The sequence below is a fragment of the Pseudonaja textilis genome, chromosome 11, assembly GCF_049901715.1.
Source record: "Pseudonaja textilis isolate UNSWEBS1 chromosome 11, rPseTex1.2, whole genome shotgun sequence".
Lineage (NCBI taxonomy): Eukaryota > Metazoa > Chordata > Lepidosauria > Squamata > Elapidae > Pseudonaja > Pseudonaja textilis.
In genome coordinates, this window is record NC_142000.1 from 22,518,158 (window position 1) to 22,533,398 (window position 15,241).

General features: G+C 49.7%; 1 protein-coding gene across 4 annotated transcripts in view; it reads left to right on the top strand.

Annotated features, from left to right (window-relative positions):
* Positions 1-3,103: 3,103 nt before the first annotated feature.
* Positions 3,104-15,241, top strand: part of NFAT5 (nuclear factor of activated T cells 5) — a 43,668-nt gene continuing 31,530 nt past the window's right edge. For 2 of the 4 annotated variants that reach the window (XM_087940328.1, XM_087940329.1), the window contains exon 1: positions 8,731-8,884. In XM_087940328.1, coding sequence (XP_087796454.1) covers positions 8,812-8,884 — 73 coding nt within the window. In that variant the 5' untranslated portion in view covers positions 8,731-8,811. Of the gene's footprint in view, positions 3,351-8,705; positions 8,885-15,241 lie in introns of those variants that run through there. The other 2 variants (XM_087940332.1, XM_087940330.1) reach the window with 2 other exon arrangements.

Below are 15,241 nucleotides of genomic sequence, written 5' to 3' on the forward strand. Positions count from 1 at the left end.
GCACCACTCCCCACTGCAGCTGGGACACTGTGCGAGTTCTACGTCAGCCTCATTGGGCCTTTGTGGCTCAGCTGGAGTCTCGGAGGTTAACTTTTGGCAAAAGGACCAGGTTGGTGACAGATCATTACCAAGAACATCAGTGTGGCTACTAAGAGAAGATACTTGATGGCGCATAACAAGAGGTTCAAAAGTACAGCAGTTTGCAATGTTTTGCGAAATGAAGGTCTTGTGAGGGGAACACTTCCCACAAAAAGCATGGAAGGTTCGCAGAAACCCCACTGAGCTGCACCTTTGTCAGTTCTTTCGCCCTGAGGTGAAACCGCCCCTTCTGCAAAGGAAGTGCCAGCAGGGTGCCTGGCCACTTTGAACAAATGATTTTGTTTTCTTCTCTAACCTCTAGCCAGGTTTTCTGGTTTCGGTAGGCTAGGATTTTGCTGGACTCAAGGTGTCTTTCTCGAGCCTCTGGCTCTGGATTGTTTTGCAATGATTCCAGCTCCTTTGAAACTGGCTTTCTAACCGTGGAGACCCGTCAGTCGTACATACGTGAGAGCCTGAAGGATTTGGCAACGTCAGTGCAAAAAAATGCACCCAGCAGCCAGATTGGCCATGGGGGTGACTGTGGGGTCCTGCTGAGAGTCTGCATCTGCTCTTGTGGGTTTGTTGAAATTGGCTGATAAGAAAACAAGGTCCATGCATGTCTATCTCTTTCCCTAAATCCAGGGTTCAAATCTTGTCTTGGAAGCTGATCCCACTGGAATAAGGATTATGATGGGAAACAGGCGGCGGCGGCAGCAGCAGCCGCCGCCGCCTGCTGCTTCTGAGAAAGGGATGGGCTTCAGCAAGCTTATCTGTCTGGAGAAAAAGCCACACAGGGAGCAAACCCTGCAGAGACTTAAGACACCCTGAGCCCCTGCCAGAAGGGTGCCGCCTCCGCTCCCTCGGGCAGACCCCTCCGCTTGGCACTCTTCAAAATCAGATATGGGGCCAAACTGGTTGGTTGAGAGGCTAAAACTAGAGCAGCAGGAGCCAGTGAGGCAAGTGGGTTTGGGGGCAATCCAGGAGCAGATTCATTCTCCCCTTGCTAGCTTGACCCCCCCGAGGCCTCTGCCGTTGTCTTCGGGGCTTGCTCACTCTTCCCCGGGCCTCAGGATGGATGCTCTGGCCTTGACTACAGATGAGGGCAGTTTCTGGAAAGTCCTGCATCCAGCCAGGAGTGCCTCTCCCCCACCCCTCCCCAGCAGCTCCCAGTAAGGGACATCCATTTTGGGTATGAGATCCCTGGCGTCTCCTGCTGGATAGGGAAAGATCAAATTGGAGACTGGAGAAGCACCTTCTCTTCTGCAAATGCTGAGCAGCCATGGCCAGTTTGAGAAACCAGCAGTCAGTGGACTGGCTTCGATATTGGACCACCCTGGGGTCTCCCATGATTTTGCACTCGTCAGTCCTTACACAAGAAGAGGTTCAAAGCTAAAGGGGCCATGCAGCACTTGGGGTGCAGTTTGGATGGCCCTTAGAGCCACAAACTTGGCTGACCTCTGGAAACTAAGACGAACTGGGACGGGAAATTCATTTATCTTATTTATTTACACAATTGATAGGCTGCCCATCTTACCTCCAGGTAACTCTGGGTAAGAAATCACCCGGAAAAGCTGCAAGCTAGATTGGCAAGTGCAACCCACTCCAGAACCAGGCAAGGCCAGACCTCGTGTGAAGGTGAATTAACTGAGTCGGGGTCGGAAAGGGAGCGCGAGATGAACAGGGACAAAGGGGAGGCAACCCTGAACCCCACGGAGCTCAGCAGCAAGTTGTGGGAAATTAAGCAGACCGTCTGATGAGGCTAACGGAGGGTCTGTTGGCCCTCCTGGTTCCTGGGAGTCCCATTCCCACGTCTTTGCCAAAGGAAGTTCTAAAGAAAGGGTTGTGTCACCTTTAGTGGCATGTGGGAAGCATAGGAAGCTCCCCCCCCCCCCCGCCCCCATGTGCTCAGAAGTGAACCCTCCTGCAAGGGAAAGAGCCCCACAAGGATGGACACTGGGTCAAAAGCCCGACACCTTTCAGAGCCGCTCTTTTGGGGTAAAGGCCAAAGCGGCAAGACCCTCTGCACTGACCAGCCGGAGGTCATGGGAGCCTTTGCTGTTTTGTTTTGGATTCCCCTTTCCCCTTCCTAGCACTGGTCTAACAGGTGTAAAGCTGCTATGGGAAACGAGGATGTTTACTCAGAAGTGAGTCCTGCTGTATCCAGTGGGCCTCTTGTGCAATCAGTGAGTACAGTGTCCAAGCCTTTAGCCCTTCGGGTAGATCTGCATACCTGCCCTGAGGGGTTTAGAGCCTAAACCAAAAAAGCCTGAGTAGGATCCACCTGCCTGCTGCCCTCCATCATCGGCTGAGCAACCAGAGATTCCCCCCTGCTGCCTTCACGCCCCTCCTCACTTCTTGGAGGCTCCTATCCACTCCCATCATTGCCTCGGCCTGGAGGGGTTTCTTAAAAAGGGATTTGAGCAGTTTTAATAGGCAGATTTTTGTAACCCAAACAGAACAATTTAACCCCAGGTGTAATAGAGACGGGGTTTCTCTAGGACTAATGCAGGCCCTGTTTTCAGGCCAGCTTGGTAAGGCCAGATGGGGCAGATGAGTTTGACTCCCGGGCCAAGGTCGGAGCGGCCAGGCTGCCTCTTTCTCCGCTGTAAAAGGGCAGACCCCGAAAAAGGCCTGCGGAGGGAGCGCTGGGAAAGCGGGCTGGGCCCAGAGAGGCTGGGTCGCCTTGGCCACGGGGCAGGCACTTACCTCCGCACGCTCCTCGCCCGCCGCCAGCCCAGCCGGGAGAGGACTCCGCGCGCCGGATCCGAGGGCAAAGCTGCCCGGGCGACCGCTGACCCGCGCCGGCCAGGACGCGGCGAGGCACCCGGCGGGCGAGGGCGCGGCTACGGCCACGGCTTGGCGCCGTCGACGGAGCAGGGGTGGCGGGGGTCTTTGGGCTGGCAGGCCGGGGAGGGGCTAGCTCACTTCCGCCCCCTGGCCGTCCGCTTGCGGCGCGCCGACTGGCCGCCGATGCCGGCTTCGCGGGCGGCGCCATAAATAGCGGGGGCCGGGCGGTCTTGGGCAGTGGCTGCTCGGGCAGAGGCGACGCGCTGTTGCTGCTCGGCGTCGAGGAGAGCCCCGACCCCGACCGCCTCCGGAGGCGGCCAGCGGACGGGGCGCCCGGCAGAGCCACCAGCCGAGCAGGCTCGACGCGCCGGCACCGCCCGCCATGCGCTCCACCTTGGCCTCGGAGAGCGCCCTGGGCGCGGGGCCGCTTCACGCCTGGCCGTGGTGCGCCATCGGAGGGAGCGCTGCCACTGCCGTCGGCCCAGGTAAGTCCTTCGCCGGGACGGCCGTGGCGCCTGGCGCTCCAGCGGGGACGGGGACGGGGCGCTTGGGCATCCCGCGGGGCCTCGCGGTCTGGGCCCCGGGACAGCGGAGTCGGTAGGGCGGCAGTGGGGCGTCTGCCCCGCGGAACGTTCGCCCAGGAGCGCGGGGAGAAAGCACGCAGCCGGAGAGTGGAGTCCCCCGACGGCTTCGCTCCCGAACTAGACCGCCGCCAGCCGGCTCTCCAGCGCGCTGCAGAGGTCCCAGACTGCGCCCCTGCGCCGATCGGTCCCCGAGCCGCCCCGGCTGCGCTCGGCAGAAGAGCGGCAGCGCAAGGGGGGGGGCTGCCTGGGTGCTCAGCCCATCTTCCTCCTCGGCCCGCAGAAGGGAGTCCCTCCCCAAAAGCATCCCCCCGCACCGCTCGTTGCTGGCAAAGAAGGGGGACTGGAGGCACCCACTGGGGCAAAATTCCATGGCAATCTTCACTTTTGCTGGGTTCTCGGTGCCAGCAGGGCTCTGAAAGGACACTTTTTTTGGGGGGGGGAGTTCTGTTAAGGGACACCGGTTCCCACAGAAGAAGGTCTGCCTTAGAGGAAGACAGAAGAGAAGCTCCGTAGCTTAGGGCTGAACTGGGGGTCCTTGGCGCTCTCCAAACTTGGCTATTACCAATTACCAAACTAGGTAACATCATCATTAGAGGAAGTTTTCAGGTATGTATGCGTGAGTTTCGTTCCAGTGCAAAGATCAATTAATTTGTGGAGGGAGGAGCCTGAGGAACCCTAACCCTAACCACCTGAGATCACTCCTTATGGGCTCATTTTACAAGGCCCAAATTGGGAAATCAAAGGTGCTGCTTATGGGTGTGATGAAAGGCCCCATTAGCTGGCTGCATACAATTCTGTACTGCTCAGTATCAACAATTCAAGGGCAAATGTTTGATTTTTTCCCCCCTTGATTGGGCAAAATCAATTGACTTTTGCATTTGGAAGGTTTTGATGCTGCAATAGGACTCCCCATAGAAAACCCGATTCTCCCCATGAGGATCATTTTCACTTTCTTTTTTGATTGAGCTAAGTATCATTTAAAAATTCCCTAGGCAACATAGTAGCAAAATTAGAAACTGATCTTAAAAATAAATGTAAGAAATAATAAAGGTAATAATAATTAAAACCATGCTGTCTTATTATACAATACTGGAATATACTCGGCCAAATCAAGACTGTACATGTGAAGTAGAGACCAGCCCACCCCCATCCCTTCCTCCCACTCCAGCCAGTCATTTGCTCTTTTTCTTAAATAAAGGCAACGCCCCCACCTTGTGTGTATGTGTGTGTGTGTGTGTGTTTATACTCCGTATGAATTATCAAAAAGGAGGACAGGGAATTGTCAATATATTTATTTATTGTAGAATTCAATTGCTAGGACAGGGATCCCCAACCCCCAGTCCACGGACCGGCACTGGTCCACGGCAGGCCATAAACCGGGCCGTGCACACAAGCGAAGTCTCATCCGCAAGATGCAGGCCATATGCCAAGCCTCGCCCTCCCCCCTCCGATCTGTGGGAAAACCTCTCTCTTAGGAACTGGTCCTGGTGCCCAAAAGGTTGGGGGCCGCTGCGCTAAGATGATGGTGAGGTTACTATTCAGAAGGCTTCTGGGTCCTGTTTTTCCCTCCTCTGCCATCCGCATGCGATGGGCTGAGGTTGAACCTTCCTTCCTTCTTTCAAAGCAGCCTTCCACCCATCGGGGCTCTCAGCATTTTTCCATCTCAGGAAGGTTGCCCTTTACCTGGCCTAACAGTCCAGACACCCGGCAAAAGGAGTTAAGCGTGAAGGAAGAGGGCTGGTGGCATTTTCCCTGCTGGAGCCAGTGCACAAAGCGGAAGTTGCCATTGACCCGTTCCAAGGCATCCTGTTTGGAGCTGATCCTTGTGGCTGAGCTCCCCTCTAGACTCAGCTGAGTAACTTGTGCTTGGCCTGACCTGCCAAGAGTGGGATTGGTGCAGGGCCGGCTCCACTGCTGAGGTAGCTGGACGCCTGTTCCTTTTGCCACAGCCGAGGGTGTCGGGGGGGTGGGGGTGGAATCGCACAGACGAATCCAAAAGACACCCCAGCAGCTCCTGAGTCCTTTCCAGTCAATTGCTGCCTCTGAGGTGAAACGGGTCCAAAGATGCCCTGGAGGCAGCTGGGACCAGGAGACAGAATAAAGAGCTTGCTCTGGGTGGAGCCCAGCAGGTGGAAGGGAGACCAGGGCCCCTGGCCAAACTGTCCTTCCCTTCCGCCATAAGAAGGACAGCCCTGGTTTTGTCAGGGACCTGTCCACCACCACCACCACCACCACCACCGGAAGCCCTGCTCTTGGGCAAGAGTTGGGAGGGTAGGTGGGGGCGGGGAAGGGAAGGAGCAGTTTGTTTACTGCCAGTTTTTATTTCTGGCCATTGCCTGATGCGCTGGGATTTTATTGTTTGCTTTGTGTGTCAGAACAGAGATCGGGAGGCACAGCGGGGCCTAACAGACAGCAAACAAGGGCTTTAAAGGTGGCTGGCGCTGGGGGCAGAGGTTGCTTCAAGCTGCCCCAAGCCTTCCTGCTGAGCTCCAGCAAAAGACGGGTGAGCCTCAGCAAGGCGGGGGTGGGGTGGGGGGGGGTCGTCATGCAGGTCTTCCTGGCTGTGTAACAGCATGGACAGGCACAGCTGTCTGTAGCTGGAGGCAGGAGGGCTTAGTCCAAACAGCCCTGAACCCTAGAAAGGCAGAGGGAGGGAGGGAGGGGCTTGTGGAAACGAAGGAGCAAAGGAAGGAGAGGGACTGTAGACCTCTGGTGCCTTGAGGCACCTTGGTCTCTTGCTGCCCTTTGCCTAAGCCAAAAGTGCCATAGCCCCTCTCCAGCAGCAGGAAAGCCTGTGTTATTTAGTTACCATTTTTGTATGTCTGTTTCTCGTAAATAATCAGTACAGAAAACAAAAGAACCCCTAACCAAACTTAAAAATATCCCAATGCAAAAGAAAAAAACAAGGCCCTCTATACCAGTGTGAGAGCATCCTGATCCTAAGGGTGGGGGGAAGGCAGGTTTCAGCCGTTTTCTGGATGGCTAAGAAGGTTGAAGCTGTTCCATAGGTGCAGAGAAGGCAGACCTCCTCAGTCCCATAAGGCTGCACCAAGGGGAGCTGCCTACCTTGTCAGATCCCTTGCAACAGGTGGAAATGTCTGCTCTCTTTTCACTCATCGCTGAATTTGCTCCCCCGATTGGCCAGATATCTCAACATTTCCCCACCCCACCACCCCCAACTGCTTATTGGCAAAACAAAGCAGACTCCGTGTGTGACGGAGGGGATTCTGAAAGTCTTGCCTTTCCTCCTCCTGGCTTTACCTTCACCTGGCCAAGGGCAGCACAAAAGGAAAAGGTGAGTGCAAGGCTGAAGCTGAGCTCTACCCTGGGCTGCCATGTTAGCCTTGGGCTCTGTGTCCACCGCTGTCCTTCTGCTAGGGATCCTGCTGTGAGAAGCCTCTCAGGAAATGCCGGGGAGTTGGCCCTGACTCTCCTGGGCTGTTGACAGATTTGCATTCTCTTCTGCTTTATTTTTCCACATGATTGTTGGAAAATAATTTACCTCCTGGCTTGTGATTGCCACCTATTAGGAAACAGCTGCTAATCTCTCCTAGCCCATGAATAAAATAACTATTTTAAAATCAAATGGCTTAATCTAATCCAATACGTCTTCCCATCTAGATCTGGCATACCACCTTCAAGTAAGTGTTGACTCTGAGCAACTGACAAGTCACTGGGGCTTTCTTGGCAAGGTTTTTCAGAAGTGGTTTGCCAGTGCTCCTTCCTAAGGCAGAGAGAAAGGGACTGGCCCAAGGTCGCTGACCTGGCTTTGTGCTTAAGGCAAGGCTGGAACTCATGGCCTGGCGGGATGTCTTCACCACTACACCAAACTGGCTCCACAGTATAAAAGCCATCATTTCTGCATTTCTTTTACGTGGGATTGAGATTCCTGCAAACCCCCCCCACAAGCCCTTTTAAACCATGGTTTATGTCTTGAGCATGTGTAAAGCAGCCACTTTGGCTTGTAGTGTTGATGTATTTGTGTTCAGCTGGGTTTGGCCAGACTAGCTTTAGCGTGACTATTCTCAACCTGCTGTCCAGATGTGTTGGATCACGTTTCTTATCTAACTTTTCTGTGTATAGAACTTTCTGTAGTTAACAAACAGATGTCCTGTGTGGATATGCCATTTATTCATAGCAGTATCAAAATATTGTAATTTAACAATATACTACTAGAGGAAAAATAGAGCTTCCACAGGCTGCAAAAGAAAACAGTTCCAATGGTACCAGAATGATGCCACATATGGTTTTATTGACATTTATTGAACAAGAGACATTCTCAGTCCGATTACTGAATTAACCCAGGTTCCTGGTTCAGACAATATACAGAGCTGCAAATTAACAAAAGGGAGTTTCACAACCAAACCAAAATATCCCAATCCAGCCGAGGCAACAAGGATCAAGTCAGTGCCAGGATGTGGAAATGCAGGTTTCCATTCACCTGGCGAAGCAGGATTGTGCGTGTAGCCTGTGCGGCTCTCCCGTTTGTTTTTGCCCGGCTCTTCAGAAGAGGAGCAAAGTTGAGAGAAGGCAGCCCAGGGAGGCGGCTCCTGAGGAAACCGCCCGAGACACAAAAGCCTCCGTGGGCAGACCGGGAGAGACCGGGGGGGGGGGCTTTCAGAAAGGGCTCCCAGGACTCGGCGAGGGGACACCCGCCCCCCGGGGGCCCTCCTGCTGCTGCTGCCGCCGGGGGAGGGCGGGCTCTTGAGTGCCACCCCTCGCTTCCAGCGCTTCCACGACGGACGCCCGTTGCGTTGACCGCGTGTTTTGGGCCGCTGAACGGTCAGACTCGACGGCGCGTCCAGGGGGCGCTCCGACCTGGAGCCGCTACTCCCCCTTTTTTCCCGCTTGGGTGCCACGCCTCCCTACCCAGGCCCCGCCCCTTTAGCAAGAGCGGATCTGCCCTCGGCTCCGCCCTCTTGCCGCCTCCTGCGAGGGGGGAGCCGAACGGACTAATTACTGCGCCACTCCCTCCGCGACCCTCCCCCGGGGCCGCTCTAGTGGCGCAAGCGCAGAAACACTCCTTCGCGCCGCGATCCCACCCTTCCCCAGGCACTGCAGGCCCGAGCGCATGTGCGCTCCAATTTCCCTCTCGGTGAGCAGGGGTCGAAGGATCCCGAAGGCCGAGGATTTCCCCACGTTCTCGGGCGGGGCGCATGCGCCTTGCACTCGCCGCCGCTTTCTCGGTCTCCCTCCGGCCGCCGCTCGCGCTCGGAGCCGGGCGGCGCATGCGCAGTGCTAGGAACGAGGGGGCGGTCCCGCTGGGCGGCAGCCACAGGATTCCTGTCAGGAGCGGCGGCCTGGAGTGGCGCCCGCGGAGCCGCTTCTTCGTCCGCCCCCGCAGCGCGGCCCCGGAGCGGCGATGCCCTCGGACTTCATCTCTCTGCTCAGCGCCGACCTCGACCTCGAGTCGCCCAAGTCCCTCTACTCCAAGGGTGAGTCGGCCGCCGAGGCCGCGCAGGGCCTTCTCTGCGGCCGGCGGCGTCCAGGCCGGAGTGCGGGCGGCCGCGCGCTTGGAGCCTCACAGCAGGCCGGCGCACGATGTCTGCGCGAGCCCCGCCGCCGCGCGGATCCTCCCGGGGGCCCAGAGGCACTTCCCGAGAGCAGCCCGGCGAGGCCTCGCTCGGTGCCGCCGGCGGGGCGAAGGAGGCCTGGCTGGCCGCGCCTTCCTCCGGGCGCGGAAAGCGGAGCCGGGCGCGCGGGCGGCACGAAGACCCGAGGCGGAAAAGGCGCCCGGTCAGCGGTGGGTGGGTGGGTGGCTTTGGACGAGGCGCCTCCCCCGGGTGGACGAGGGCCAGATGAGGAAGCGGAGTGGGACGGGGACGCTGGCGGCCCTCGCCTGGCTGCAGGTAGGCACAAAGCCGCCTGCCCGGAACCGACGAAGAGGCGGGACGCCCTTGCGCCGCGAGAGGGGCAGTTAGGTGGTTTAGGAACCCCGCAAAGTCCCATTGAATTTCTCTTGGGGAGGGGAAGGAGGGGACTCGAGGTAAGCAGCAAGGGGGCGACCTTAAGCGTGAAGAGCAAATGAAAAGGTGAACTTGTTGAAAATGCCTGTTATTATTAACAGAAATGGTCTCTTATGACAAATATGTGTTGGGCATTACCGTTTGCTCAATATTGCTTCAATCAATCTTAGCAGTCGCTTCACATTTTTATCAAGCTGTTGATTTATCACAGCTAGGTTTGAATTTGGAAAGGTTATTTTCAAATTGTCATGTTTGTTATACATCCTTCTCTTAGTTCCTTTTCTGTGGAATATACTTTAAAAGTCTCTACTTATTACAAATAGTTGTTAAATCTTTAGCAAAAGCTATTCTGACAACCACAGATGACCTTTTATTTAATATAGATCAGTGATAACAATTATCATACTAAGAGCATGTGGTTGTGATAACCAAGCAAATATACATAATCTTACAATGTATTTGCTTTCAGAAATAATTCTGAAAGAATGATAGTAAATATTATTCAAGTAGAACATCCTAAGTAAACCTAAAATACTGATTGCTGCAAATGCATGGACTGTTGTATGTTGAAGTATTAGTCATTTTGTAAATAAACACAATTTCAATAATTTTCATACATTTTTTAGCATTCTTCTCAGTTTCTCATAATAAAATAGCCGGTACTTTGTTATATGAATGGTAACAAAACTAGAAAGAATACATAAAAGTACAAACAAGTGAGATTTGAAAGTGTGTGTAACAAATAGATATGCATGTGCATACACCCAGACACCATATATGTAACATTTTATATACAACAGAGAAAGCTCTGCGGTTGTTTGTGGGATCTACTGGAGCCTCTCCAGCTTAGGAGTCACAGCCCGAAGTTCTAGCATTGCTGGATTGCTTTGGTCTTTCCACATCCTCTGGTTCAGGAGTGTCAAAAAGAGCAGGCCCTGGTACTTCTCCCTCTGATGTTGCTGTCCCTTGATACTGCTACCTCTCTCCCCATCACTGTCTTCTGGTCCTCCTCTACTGCCATGATGTCTGATTGATTGACTATTACCTGCCTGTTATCTGGATCTGAAAATCCTACAGGATCTTAGCTCTCTTATTGTCCCCAACCTTCTGTGGAATCTCCCATTTGTATTTGTGAGGGTCTAGACTCTAGCCCATACCTTGTGCAGATGTTCCTGTACACAATGTCAGTTACTTGATTATGCTGTTCCTGCCTGCTGCCACCATTTGTGGGCTGTCCCTGAGGCTTCTCTGCATAGTTCTGGTAGAACTTCTGCGGCTCTGGTGCTTAATGCCTGTTCTTCTGCTGCTATGATCGGTTCAGCCCTTTCCAGTCCTGTTAGGATTTCTCAGAATTTCTCAGTACCTCAGATGTTTGTCCATAGTACATTGCATCAGGATCTCATGGCAATTCCTCTGCTTGATCTCACTCTGCATGTGTGAGTGGGTATAACATTTCTATATATTTAGCATAACATACTTTCACCCAAAAGGTAGCAATAAAGAAAGCAATGTAGGACATTTTAAACCACGTCTGCCTTTTATCTAGAAGTCTTATCTGATTGAGTGACTTTATTTCCTTCTGTTATAAACATCAACACAATTTAAAAATAGACTAAAGGAATAATTTAGTGCTTATCTAAGTACTTTCTGTAATACATGCTTCATCTTCACTGTCATGTGCTTAAGGCAATGTATAATGTAATCAGTCTTGCAATGAGCTTATAAAGTAGATTCTGGTAGGAGTCAGGGATGGCTCTCAGGGAGTCTAATGGCTGAATGGAGTTTTAATTCAGGTGGTCTTAGATTGATGCTTGGACTGCTTGGATCAGTTGCCAGAGTGGATATAGTAAACCATATAATGCACAAAATATATTAATATGGTTTAGACCACAGGTGTCAAACTGGATTTCTTCGAGGACCAGATCAGCATTGTAGTTCTCCGCGGACTGGCTGGGCGGGAGGGGGGGAGATGGGTCAGGTGCTTCCTGCAGCACCCTGCTGGCCAAGACGGGGCCCATGCCCCGTTTTTGCTAGCAGAGGCACCACTGGCTGGTCCTTTGTTATTTCCAGGCCGGCCCTGTGGGCCAGATTTAAGCACCGTGCAGGCTGGATCTGGCTCGCCAGCCTTCAGTTTGACACCCTTGGTTTAGACTGCAAATTCATTTTGTGGCATTGATTTGGTTGGTATAGTTGGTATAGTTGGAAGTTTACAAGTCAAAGATGTGGCAGGAAACTAGGAAAATAAATGGTAGTGATGGAAATCTATTTATCTTGGCTGCCACAATAAAAACAAAACTATTGCTTTTCCTACTCATTTTGCATTGCATCTGTTATCATTTATATCTTACATTATAATCATAGCAGCAATATGGATTTAAAAAATTCTTGTATGATAACATTTATTGAAATGTACAATTTATTCAGTGGCTTGCTACATTCAATAATTACTGGGAAACATAATGATAAAATGTTTTTGTTTTAGACAGTTGAAGTTTAATTTAGCAATTTATATGAATAATTGATCCCTGATTCAGTTGCTCATAACTGTAGCTTTCGTATTTTTAAAAGATAAATACAAAAACCAAATACATAAGCATTCCTGTCTAACCAAGAACAGTGGCATGGCAGGGAAATAGCATCGATGGACTTTCTTAAGTAGACTGTTTACTACTGAACAGACTATAAACCGAGAAACACTTCAGTAATAGCAAATCTATTTATAGCCATCTCTACTGAGAATTTGGCACGGACTTTTTGAGTATGGGCATTATTGGAGAGCAGAAAGGGGCCTGGACAGAATCCGAATGCTCCAGCGTTAGGTGTACGCGCCTGGCAGTTTGCCCTAGGAGGGTAGAACCATCAGAGGTTTCCCAGTCTCCTTAATCCCCAGCTTACTTCCAGAGACGGGAGAGAGATTTGGCCTGGTGCTCAGCAGGTAGGGAGCCTAGCTGACCTTGACTGATATTGAAGGCCCAAATAAAAAGGGTTGCATTTCTCAGCTGATACTTCAGGGCTTCAGTCTGGGAAGTTGAGAAAGATACCCCGAGAGAAGGCAGTAGAAAACCTGCCAAGAAAATTAGCAATAAAAATTTACCAAGATAAACTGAGCTCATCTCAAAAGAGAATCTGTTTATCAAATTTGTATGCTGTTTTCATCTCATGGTGTGGTTTTTATGTAAAAGAAGGCTAGCAGTGGATCACGATTCTTGGTTTACTTTCTCTCCTGCTAAGGTTCTAATGCCTGCTTTTAAGGCCATCCTCGTTGAAGCAGCACTTGTTGGAGTTTTGCAAAATTCAGACTAGTTTGCCACTAGTTTAATTGAGAAATGGCAAATAAGTACTGTAAACACAGGGAAATAGAATTGTTTGCTTAATCCCACGATTGGAAATTAGGAGCTCCCACAAATCAGGGGCCGCAGGGAAGTAGGTGTTCCAGTTTGATTATTAGGAATGAAAGAATCGATTTACTCTTACATATATTAGATAGACATCCTGATAGTATTAGCAATTATTAGAACTGGAGAATATTTAATTTGTGTCTATTTGTCTTTAGATCTCTAAAGCTATCCCTGAGCCATTTCCCATGCTTGTCCAAGCTGCTTTCCTGCTGCATCATATGCCTTTCGTACTGGAACAGTATAACACACTTCAGAAAAGTTTATTTTTGTTGAATGCTTAAAGCATTCATGATTAAACTAAAGCACACAGTTGTGTGTTGATAGTAAACGGTATCTATGTTAAGTACATTTGCAAATGAAGAACAGTAGGAAATCAACATCAGGGTTCTGTTCTTGGACCACAGCTTGCGCATAATTGGTTCTGAAGAATAACTGATATGGAGTTGAAATAGAAGGGCCTTTGATCCACCCATCCCATTTCTTCCATTTAGAAGCCCAAGGCTGAGTAAATAGCATTCTCTCTATATATTTTCCCCCATAACCACCATTATGTGATTATTGTACATAGAAATAATTTATCTTCCATGACTGAGAGGGAATTTCAGCCGTGGTCTCAAGTCCAGTACCTTAAAGACTATCCAGCATTGTTCACCTTTGTCATTGCTGATCATTTCTTCAAGCTTAAGTAGGGTTTTTTATATTGCAAGTGTTTGCATTCATGGTATAGGTTTTTCCTTTTAGTTCTGTAGGTCACGTGTCCCTAATTATGGAAACAAAAGAGATCAGTGAAAAAAGGAGACTGAACTTCTTGCCACATATTTGGCCCTTACTCAAGCAGATGGATTTATTTTAAATCCTCCAAGCAAATGAAAATGGGAAATGCCTGATTGGAAAAATGCAATCAAAGAATAAAGTGTTGCTCTATCTTTCAAGTCTAACAATAGTATACATTGTATCAAGCAAAGTTTGGAAATAAGGTAATAATAGAACTTCGGTGGTTTTGTTTTGAAACTTTGGTATTCTTATAATAAGGCCTTGCCTTTTTGAAGTTTATAAAATGTTGCACTATTTTAATTCCACTATCTGGAAGTAGATGAGCTTAATTCATCAAGGAACGGTAGAAAAAGATGATAGTTTACATGTTGAATGTCTCTCCCCCCCCCCTTTTTTTTTTATTCTTGGCTGCTGCAATCCTTTTAAAAGTTAATGTACAACCAGTATCTTTTCCTGCAATTTTGCCAAACATAGCGAGATCTACACCATAACAGAAAAAAGAATACTGATTTGCCAAATGGCAGCAGCAGTTGACAGAATAAATATTATCTAAGAATTGCTTCTGAGTTCAGTTAAGTCAGCAAGTTGGGGGAAGTCCTTTCTTAAAATGAATAGTTATTGTCCAGCAGAAGCTCATAAATATTTGTTTGGTTCACTAACGGCATTCTTTGTGATTGTCCTCAGTCATGCAGAGTGGACTTTGGAAAAAGGCAGGATCATCTTTCATTTATGCAGGGCTTGGAGAAGATAAGATTAAAAGCCAGCCCTCCTGTCGCTCCTCGGGTTTGTTTCTTGCTTGGAAATAAAAATGGAAATAGAACTTTAAAATGTAGAATTGAATGCACTCATCCCAAGGAGCTGGTGAATGCATTTCTGGATCCCTGTGCTCAACCTGTGGTTTATGAGCCATCTAGTGATCAGAGTAGAATTGAGATTTAGATGACTATCTCTGTATATTTCTTAAAAGAATGTACTATAATGGTATAAACTGGACCTAGGACAAAATGTTAAAGTCTGAAACGTTTTTTATGTGGGATTTCTAACATTCATATTTAGTTGAAACTTTTTCTGATAATTATGATACTAATCTGATCCATCAAGTGGAAAAATGAATTTTAGGAGAAATGTTGCATTCTTTTCTTCAGTTTTATTTTCCAAATTGTATAATGTTTTAATTTGAAGTTCTGCTATTCAGAACATTACAGGCCTTTTCCAAAAGAAAAATTAGTCATTAATTATTTGAAGACCCAAATTTCAGAATGATTTAAACTGATGGTTTTTTTTTTTACTGATACATGACTTAAAATATATGTTAAACTTCTCAAAGACTTCACTCTGCCAAGCTACCCAAAATGAAAAATAGGTTGAACATTTCTATGCCTTGTGTGGTTGTGTCATGGAACTAGGATATTGAAGGAAAGAAGGAAAATGTTTCTGCCAGGAAAAAATGTTTTGGGTCCTGTGGTGGTGATTGTTTCATTCTTCTCTCTAAAGGATAATCTTTCATCTTGTGCAGAGTAGGTGAGGTAGAGGAGAATCCCTCCCGCAGGCGTTGCTGTTCAGTAGCTGAGCTTAATGCTCTGTCCTCGGTCAGCATGCAGGGCACCAGTCCACATTTTTCTTCCATCCCAGGTCTTGTACAAGGGCTTATTTA